Source organism: Mustela putorius, unplaced genomic scaffold (assembly GCF_011764305.1).
Source record: "Mustela putorius furo isolate JIRA1106 unplaced genomic scaffold, ASM1176430v1.1 tig00000196_pilon_pilon_pilon, whole genome shotgun sequence".
NCBI lineage: Eukaryota > Metazoa > Chordata > Mammalia > Carnivora > Mustelidae > Mustela > Mustela putorius.
The window spans coordinates 1,665,745-1,675,154 of NW_025421310.1; the positions used below are offsets into that span (position 1 = coordinate 1,665,745).

At 54.8% G+C, this 9,410-nt stretch overlaps 1 protein-coding gene across 1 annotated transcript; it reads left to right on the plus strand.

Moving 5' to 3' along the window:
• Positions 1-427: 427 nt before the first annotated feature.
• Positions 428-9,341, plus strand: RAB4B (RAB4B, member RAS oncogene family). The gene is made up of 8 exons (XM_013047661.2): positions 428-633; positions 1,819-1,899; positions 2,142-2,256; positions 3,605-3,667; positions 3,754-3,908; positions 4,911-5,006; positions 5,110-5,242; positions 8,972-9,341. The coding sequence occupies exons 1-7, from the start codon at positions 618-620 to the stop codon at positions 5,223-5,225; spliced, it is 642 nt and encodes a 213-aa protein (XP_012903115.1). The 5' UTR covers positions 428-617; the 3' UTR covers positions 5,226-5,242; positions 8,972-9,341.
• The last annotated feature ends 69 nt before the right edge of the window (positions 9,342-9,410 follow it).

The window sequence follows — 9,410 nt, forward strand, 5'->3', positions numbered from 1 at the left end:
CGGACCATGAGGAAGACACAAATCACAGAATAGAGGCATCTGCAAAGGGAGATGGGAGGTTAGCCTACGTGTATCTCCCCCACCCCCGAGTTTTCCTCCTTCTTGCCTTTGGGGTCAGAAAGAGCGCTCGCCAGCTCAATATCCGCTGTTCTTCAGGGTCTTTCTGTCGATGCTGTCCATGCCCCGTTCTTTGCAGCCATGTCTCCGCCCCCAAGCCCACTCCTACCCAATCCGGAGTCTCGACTGTGCACCCGTACTCCTGACCAAATCCGTTTCTCAGGTCGGCAAGGCATCTCTGTACGGTCCCTTCCCACTAGCTCTGCCAATCGCTCGTCTTGGTCCCTCCCCCTCTGGCCCCTCCCTTCTCGCGCCGCCAATCCTCGCCTTTTGTCCCGCCTGCCGGCCGTCGAGCTCACCAATCCCTGCCTCTGGGAAGCGTGGCCTGGTATCCCGCAGCCCTAGCGGGTCGCGCCGTAGGGAGGTGGAGGCGGAAGTGGCGGCGCCGGCCCCGGGAGTAGGAAGGAGCCGGGGCTGCAGCCGGAGTGGAGCGGCTGCCAGCCGAGGAGCAGGCGCGGCCGCGGCGCCATATTGCGGCCCCAAGCGGCCGCGACCGAGTCATGGCCGAGACCTACGGTGAGGGTGGTGGGCCGAAGTCGGGGTCTGGGGTCTGGGCCCAGGGAGGATGCGGCCTTTGGGGAGTGGGGCGGGGCCTTATGTGCCAGGGGGCGGGGTCTGGCATTGGGCAGGGCCTAGTGGATGCTGGGAGGGGTTTAGTGGGTCCGAGGCTGAGCTCCATCGATTTGGGCGGAGCCTGAGGGTCTGGTGTGTGGGTTAAACGGGTCTGGGGCGGGATTTGAGGGAACCAGTCTTGATGGACCTGCGCAGGCCTTGAGGGAAAGGGTAGGTCTTAATGTGTCGGGGCGGAGCCTGAGTGGATGGGGTGGGGCTGACTTTATGAATGGCAGGGCTGGAGGATGGTGGGCTGGGAGAACCCCGAGGGGATGCTGTGGACGCTGGGACTGCTCTGGCTTGAGAGGTCTGCAGTGGGGTTGGGGATGAGTTGTCCTTGAATTAAGTGGTGGGAGGGACTCTTGGCAAGGGCCGAGGCTTACACCTGAGTGTGGGGGCAGAGGGAGGGGTGGAGGAACCAAGAATTGAAAGATCTGGAAAGATGGATGGATGGATGGATGGATGGATGAAGAGGAGGAGGGAGGACAGGGTGTGGTAGAAACAGCACTAGAACGAGTAAGAAGGAGCTGCGATCCTTCAACGAGCAGGGAAAAGTCGAGGGAACAAGTGCAAAGATCCTGAGGTGGGAACCAGTTTATCATTTTCAGGGAATAGACTGAAGGTCAGCATGGTGGGAGGTGAAGTCGTGAGGGGCAAGGGCAAGCCTGTAGTCCTCGATAAGATGGCTTTCAAGAGGCTTTAACTAGGTAATAGCCAAACTTTTGAACTCTGGAGCCAGTAGACCTGGATTCGAATCCCAGCTCTGCCCAGCTATGGCATCTTGGCGAAGCCAGTTAACCTTTCTGGCCTCAGTTTCCTCATCTGGAAGATGGGGATACTCTTTAGTATCCTCCCTCATAGAGTTTTTCTGAGGAATAAGTGAGCTTGCAGTAGTGAAGAACTTTAGAACCGTGCCTGTTATGTGGTAAGCACTGTGTAAGAATTGTCTGTGACCGTTGTTACTGTTGCTCTGTTGCTGCATGTGTCTCTTTGTCCCCTTGTAACTGTGATGGTCTCTTGGCTTCCATTTTTTTGCCCTGTATCATTCTCTCCATATGGGTTTCCCTGATCTTGGCTCCATCTGCTCAGACTTCCTCTTCAAATTCCTGGTGATTGGCAGTGCAGGAACTGGCAAATCATGTCTCCTTCATCAGTTCATTGAGAATAAGTGTGAGTTTCTGGGAGTGGTCCTGGGAGCACTGAACTGTGGGCGTGGGCATGGCGGGGGCAGGGGCAGGGCTGACCGTAGGTACAATTCCAGTGCTGGCTGCCTGGCCCTTGCCTTTGCTAGATCCTCCTTGAACCTCAGTCACCCCAGCAATGAGAATGGTTTGGTACAGGCTGAGGAGGCCAGGGAGGACAGGGAATCTTTTGAGCCCCTGCACTGCCTCTTCTCTCCCTCCCACTCCCAGTCAAACAGGACTCCAACCACACAATCGGCGTGGAGTTTGGATCTCGGGTGGTCAACGTGGGTGGAAAGACTGTGAAGCTCCAGATTTGGGACACAGCCGGCCAGGAGCGGTTTCGGTAGGTGGGCTGGGCTCCCAAGGGAGTGGGATAGAGGAGAGAAAATGAGAAAGCAAGACAGAGAGAGAGAGAGGTGTGTGCAGTCACTTGGAGATCTGACACAGAGCCACTGAGGGGCAGGCAAAGGGGAAAGAGTACAGGTACCTATAGCCAGAGAGAGCAAGGGTCTTGGAGAGGGAGCAGGGATAGCGAGGGAAAATGATGTTGAGAAAGAAGCATAATGAAGGGACAGACTCACAGACCCTAGAGAGACTGCAGTTGATCGACCCATATGGCTGGAGGGATGGAGACTTGTGCCCAGGGAGAGGCGCCCAGGGTGGGGGCGATGGGGTGAGGTGGAAAAGGAGAGACTAAAGAGAGGGAGACTGGAAAAGAGGTACACTCAGAAAGGGACAGAGAAAGACTGAGACCCAGAAGAAGAGCAAGGTAAGGGTGATAAAGAGACACAGAGAGAAACAGGTCAGAGCCAGAGACAGGGAGGGTGGGACAGGCGAAGGCACAGAGATGGAGATATGGATGTGTGTGGCAGAGGGGAGAGAACTGTGTAGGGCTCAGCACACAGTATGTCTTCAGGAAAGGTCTGCAGACAAGGTGGTCGATGCCTGGAAACCCGGAGTTGGAGAAACAGAGACGGAGAGAGGAGGGACATGAGGGAGTCGAGTCCTTGGAGAGGTGTGGCCCCAGGCCAGCACCAAGTAGCTGCTAAGTTAATATTGGTGTGTTGATCCACTGAGCAAAAGAGACAGAAAGAGGGCCAAGGATATATGGCTTGTGCTGGGCTTAATGCTTATGGAATGATTGCCCAGGTTCGAGGGGGACCCAGACAGAGATTCGGGCCCTAGGAACAGGGCCTCCAAGAGATGGGGCAGAAGAGGGACAAGCAGATGTCCTTGCAGAGCACTTGGTCAGGACTGGGCAAAGGAGAGATGGCAGGAAATGAGGAATGAGCGAATGCATGAGAAATCATGAGTGAGGTTGAGAGGACCAGAGCCAGAGTGACAAACAGAGATAGAGAGCCCTCGGGAATGAGAGAGACACACATGTAAGAGAGAGACGGAAAGACACAGACCAGTGAAGAGTTACAGAAAGACAGAGACACAGAGAGAGTCGAAGACGGGCAGACACTCCGACAAGAGGCAGATAGACAGACCACTAAGAGGCAGAGATTGAGGGAGATAAAGAGAGCAGCAGAGAAGGGAATTGTGCTGAGACCAGACCATCGCCAGCTTTGGGGGGATGGGCCAGCAGTAAAGAGGGGTCTCCGAACCACTAGTCTCTCTCCGCAGAGGGGGGCAATCTCAGGGCAGACCCCAGCCTCGGGGGTGACTGGGTCCCCCTGGCCCCACAGGTCGGTGACGCGGAGTTACTACCGAGGGGCGGCTGGAGCCCTGTTGGTGTATGACATTACCAGGTGGGTGCATGGAGAGGGTGGGGCGGGGCCGGGCGGGACCCCCAGACTGTGCCTGCCTCCCTTCCTCCTCTTTCCCTTCTCCTTAGCCGGGAGACATACAACTCGCTGGCCGCTTGGCTAACAGATGCCCGCACGCTGGCCAGCCCCAACATCGTGGTCATCCTCTGTGGCAACAAGAAAGACCTGGACCCGGAGCGCGAGGTCACTTTCCTGGAGGCCTCTCGCTTTGCCCAGGAGAACGGTGAGGACCCTGTGGTGGACCAGTGGGGAAGGGGGCCTCAGCAGAGAAGCAGGAGCTGTCCACTGGGGCCCGTGGGCCTCCCAGCTGTCTGTGGCTGTGCCTAGCAGGGCAGTGTGGACACTGAGAGGTCTGGGTTCAGATTCGAGTGTTGCCACATGTCAGCTGTCTTTCTTTACCTGGGGAGTGGGAATCACAGTGTTTCTGCCCGCATAGCGCAGGCTGGTTTAGGGGATCGGTCCCTGGGGAGCCCTCAGCACTGCCTGGACAAGGCAGCGGGCCCTGCGTTAACCGCCGTCAATAAGTGCAGGCTGTTGGCGTGACGTGGAGGTTGCAAACTCCGACGACCCAGGGAGACTGGCCTGTTTTGTGAGTAAGGGAGAGAGGACAGGGTAGACTCCAAGTTAGCAGGCAATAGCCTTAGGGGCATGGACAGGACTGACAGCCACATCGAAAGGTATGTGAGTGTAAACTCATTTGAAAACTCCTGTGTTGGCCAGACATCTACTAAGCTCAGGGTCTGTCCGTGTCCCTCCAGGTTTGGAGGATGGTTTTTTGCCATCTGAAAAGACGTGGGCTGGAGTCCTGGCTCTTACTTTCTGTGAGGCCTTGTCATGTGGCTCAAGGGTGGACCATGGTGGGCCTGGGCCTGTCCTAGCAGAGCTGGGAACATAGCTGTAAAGACACCCTGGGCCCAGCACTTGCGGGAAGGGAGTCAGGACCCTTTCCAGAGAGGTCAGGGCTGGGATAGAGGAGGCACAGGGGGCTGTGGGAGCCCATGGGGCTAGGAGGGCAGCTGATCATGCTGGGAGGTCAGGGAGGACTTTCTGGAGGAGGCGGTTTGTAAGCCGGAACCACCTGGGGAGGGGGGCCTTCCATGGCCTGGCAGCAGCCTGAACAAGGTCCTGGAGTGAGGGCAGAGGTGGAATGCTTGAGGAGCAGAATGAGAGGTGGTCATTCAAAGTCAAGGGGAGGGTGGGGACTGACTGAGGCCCTGCCCCTCAGAGCTAATGTTCCTGGAGACTAGCGCCCTCACGGGTGAGAACGTGGAAGAGGCTTTCCTGAAGTGTGCCCGCACCATCCTGAACAAGATCGACTCAGGTGAGGCCCCTGACTGCCCAGAGTGGGAGTGGGAGCGGAAGGCAGGGCCCAAAGGTCTCCAGGGGACCATTCCTGACCTCTCCCCTGCCCCCCCACCTCCCAGGCGAGCTCGACCCCGAGAGGATGGGCTCGGGCATTCAGTACGGGGATGCCTCCCTTCGTCAGCTGCGGCAGCCTCGGAGCGCCCAGGCCGTCGCCCCTCAGCCATGTGGCTGCTGAGATGTGCACGGAGCCAGGTGGGAGCCTGGGGCCCTGGGACGGCAGGGGTAGGGTCCCGGGGAATACTGAACAGAGACAGAGACACAGAAAAGAAGAGGCCATGAGAGAAAGTGAGAAAGAGGCAAAAACAGTCGAGTGAAAGGAGCCATTATCCTGGCCTTGGGGATGTCCTTTCCATCTTGCTACCAGCTCTCTGCCTGGGATCTCTGACCCACCCATGCCTAATTCAGCAAATATTTATTGAGTGTCCGCTGTGTGCTAGGTCCTGTTCAAGCAGTAGGCCAAACAGACAGTCCCTGCCCCTGTGGAGCCAACATGCTCTTGGGAGGAGACAGGCAATAAGCAAGACACATGAGAAAATGACGTGGTAGTTAAGAAGATAAGAGCTGTGCAGAAAAATAAAGGGAAAGTCAGGGTGGGTAAAAGGTGAGCAGTGGAGATATTCCGTGATGAGGGAAACCCTCACTGAAAAGGTGACATTTGACCAAAGACCTTAAGGAGGGGAATGGAGCTGGGGGGTTCATATGGGTCTCTGGAGGATGAGTGTTCTAGGCCGAGAGAAAAGCCAGTGCAAAGGGCCTGAGGTAGGGGCATGCCTGGCCTGGATCAGGAAGTCCATGGAGGCCAGTGTGGCTGGAGCAGAGTATGTGTGTGTGTTTGGGGAGGGGGGAGAAGATGAGGTTATGTATTGGGGGAAACAGATTGGATAGGGCCTTGTTGTCTATGAGGAGGTTCTGGGTTGTACCCTGGGTTGGATGGGAGCCATGGGAGGGCTCTGAGCGGAGAAGGGACAGGACCTGATTCAGGTGTTCCCAGGATCCCTCTGGCCACATATAGAGGAGAGGAGGGGGTGGGCAGGAGTGGTTCCTGAGAGACCAGTGAGAGACTACTGCAGAGTCAAGCTGAGAGACAGTGGTGGACAGGATGGGGGGACAGGCAGAGGAGGGACTGAGACATGGCTAGGTTTGTTTCCTCCCTGGTCTCTGTAGTCTTGCCCCCTCTTGATGTAGCCACTGGGTCTTTCTAAAGCACAAATCTGATCCTGTCCCTCCCCCGTTTAAAACCACCCATGGTTCCCAGGGTCCATGGGACAGAGCCGAAGCTCATAGCCTGGTGTTTGCCCCGCCAGCCTCACCTGCCTCAACTCACACCTCTCCCCACCGCTCAGGCTGCTGCAGACACCCTGAAGTTCTTCCCGTTTCTCTGGGTCTTCATTCATGCTGTTCCCTCTGTCAGAAACACTGTTCCTTCCCTCTCTTCCCTCCTCCCCCTCCTTCTCCTCCTCCAGGAAGCCATGCTTCCCCTATGCTTGGTCCACACTCCTTGCTGGGCTTGCAGGGTCCTACAGGATAAGGTCCCATCCCCACCTCTTTGAGAGTGTGTATGTCCTGCCAATTCGCCCTGTGCTTCACAACTCCCCCCACACTCCCCTCCCTCCCCGCCTCCCCTGCTTCCAGCCATTGGCGGCTCCAGGGTGGCTATGGGGAAAAGTGCTCAGACCTTGGATATACTTTGAAGGCAGAGCCAACATGAATTCCTGATGAATGGATGTGGCATTTGAGAGAGAGGAGTCAAGGGTGAGTGTTTTGGGCAGCCCTGTTTCCTTCCACACCCCTGCATCTGCTGTGGCTCCGCTGGGGCGTATCTGTCCTCCAACCTCCTCTCTTTTTTCTTTCTTTTTTTTTTAAAAAGATTTTATTTATTTATTTGATAGAGATTACAAGTAGTCAGAGAGGCAGGCAGGGAGAGAGGAGGAAGAAGGCTCCCCGCTGAGCAGAGAGTCCGATGCAGGACTCCATCCCAGGACCCTGAGACCATGACCTGAGCCATAGGCAGAGGCTTTAACCCACTGAGCCACCCAGGCGCCCCTCCAACCTCCTTTCTTGCACCAACTACCCCTTGTCATCTGGTCGTTGCCAGACCCTTGTCACCTTCCCACTCGTGGCCACTACCTCTAGCTGGCTGGCCTCACAGGTGCCCTCTACTTTTTAAAACATTCAGCTCTGAACATTCAGTCATTATTGTGTTTGTCTTCCCCATCTGAGAAGGGAAGGAGGTGACAGGTGAGAGATCCCAGACCAGGGTGCCTGGGTTTCAACTCTGACTCTGTCGCTTCCTACCTGCATGACTCTGGGCAAATTCTTTATGTATTTTTTTTTTTTAATTTAAAGATTTTTATTTACTTATTTGACAGAGAGATAGCACAAGTAAGCAGAGCAGCAGGCAGAGGGAGAGGGAGAAGCAGGCTCCCCACTGAGCAGGGAGCCTGATGCGAGGTTCAATCCCAGGACCCAGGGACCATGACCTGAGCCGAAGGCAGCCACTTAACCCACTGAGCCACTCATGTGCCCTGGGCAAATTATTTAGACACTCTGGGTTCTCCATTTTCTCACTTGTAAAATCGTGCTAATAATAGTACCTACCTCCTTTGGGTGTTGAGAAGATTAATTACATCAATTCATGTAAAGTCCTTAGCACAGGGCCTGATGCTTACTAAAGACTTGAGAAATGAGGGCTGTTTATTTGAAAGAGCTGGGGCTTTGTAGGAATGGATGGTTGTGTCTTTACCCGAGGGCTCAGAATGGCGTCCTTTTCAGGGTTTGCTCTCAATGAATCAAATGTAATAATACCGTGCTTTTTCAAATGTTGTTGACTGCACTCTGCAAGAGAAGATACATTTTAGACGTCTTGATCTGATACAGTTCCACACACATCAAAGCTGAAACATGTTTTTCTAGTATTAATATTCTTTGTTTTTGTTTTTGCTTTCAGTCCAGGTGAAATTCACATGGCATATGTTAGCCAAAACGTTCCAAGAAAATGTTCCAAAACATTTTCGTTGCCCTAAGGAAACCCCGTACTCATTAAGCAGTCACGCCCCATTCCCCCCAAACTCTGACACCCAACTGCTTGGTGTCTCTAGGGACCAAATAGTATTATATACGATGCCCCTCTGATATCTTCTTTTTTTTTTTTTTTAAGCTTTTTATTTATTTATTTGATAGACAAAGATCACAAGTAGACAGAGAGGCAGGCAGAGAGAGAGGGGGAAGCAGGCTCCCCGCTGAGCAGAGAGCCCGATGTGGGGCTCGATCCCAGGACCCTGAGATCATGACCCGAGCCGAAGGCAGAGGCTTAAACCACTGAGCCACCCAGGCGCCCCCCTCTGATATCTTCTATCTTATTCTGTTTCATTGAAACATTGGCCAAGGCCCATCACACTGATTTCCCAGCCCACTAATACGGTGCTGCACATTGAAATTACCTGGAGAGCTTAAAAAAAGTCTGATGCCTGGGCCTCACCCCAGAGATTCTGAAGTGCTTTCCGGATTTCTAGAAGCTCCCAGGTAATGCTATTTGTAGCTAAAGCAACAAGCACTAACTGAAGATGTCCTGCTCAGTTTGGAAAACACTGGAATGAGCCAGAGCAGTCCAGGAACACAGAGGGACACAGAGATACAAAGGGGGGGGGCGTGAAATTTAGATACTGAGATACCTGTGTAGATACCTGTGTAGACTCCAGGGGTCAGCCCTCTGAGACAAACAGGGAGATGCAGGTACCCTCAGAGTGACAGCCCCAAATTACCGGCAGATGAGAAACACAAAATCGGACAGTGCAGAAACTCTGGAAGAGAAAGGTATGGACAGACGGACACAGATAGGCAGGAAGATACCCAGAAATGAGACGTAGACCCTAGCCAGGTAGACCCAGGGTCCCTTTAGTTCACCACACACTTTTTTTTCAGCTCATCCGTTCTCCAGGACCAGCCCTGCCCTTCGGGCCGGGGCCCAGACCCAGGCCCTGGGAGGCCGAGCCCCTCACCTGTCCTGGCCCCAGAGAAGCTGCCCCGCCACCTGTCCCCCTTCCCTGGCCTGGTGGGGCCTGGCTGAGGGGCAAGACTGAGCCACGGGGGAAGGGGGAATCCGTACCTGCTGCTGCTTCCTCTGTCTTGGCTAATCCCCATCCCCCCAGAACCCCTAACCATACTCGAAGAGTTCCCAAAGCCTGAGACCAGGGCATTTGGCCCCAGCTCCCCGCCATTGCGAGTACGTGTTATTTATTGCCTGGAGGCCTGTCCAGTCCCCACCACCCCCATAAAGCATTGTTTACACCTGTGTCTTGGCCTCTCTTATTTTGGGGTGATGGGGAGGGAAGGGAGACAGTAGAAGTACCCGATGGAAGAA

What these genes read in the sequence shown, in the direction of transcription:
- RAB4B (XM_013047661.2), top strand. An exon ending in GCCGGCCAGGAGCGGTTTCG is followed by an intron (nt 2,257 to 3,604) that starts GTAGGTGGGCTG and finishes CTGGCCCCACAG; the next exon opens with GTCGGTGACGCGGAGTTACT. An exon ending in TTGGTGTATGACATTACCAG is followed by an intron (nt 3,668 to 3,753) that starts GTGGGTGCATGG and finishes CCTTCTCCTTAG; the next exon opens with CCGGGAGACATACAACTCGC.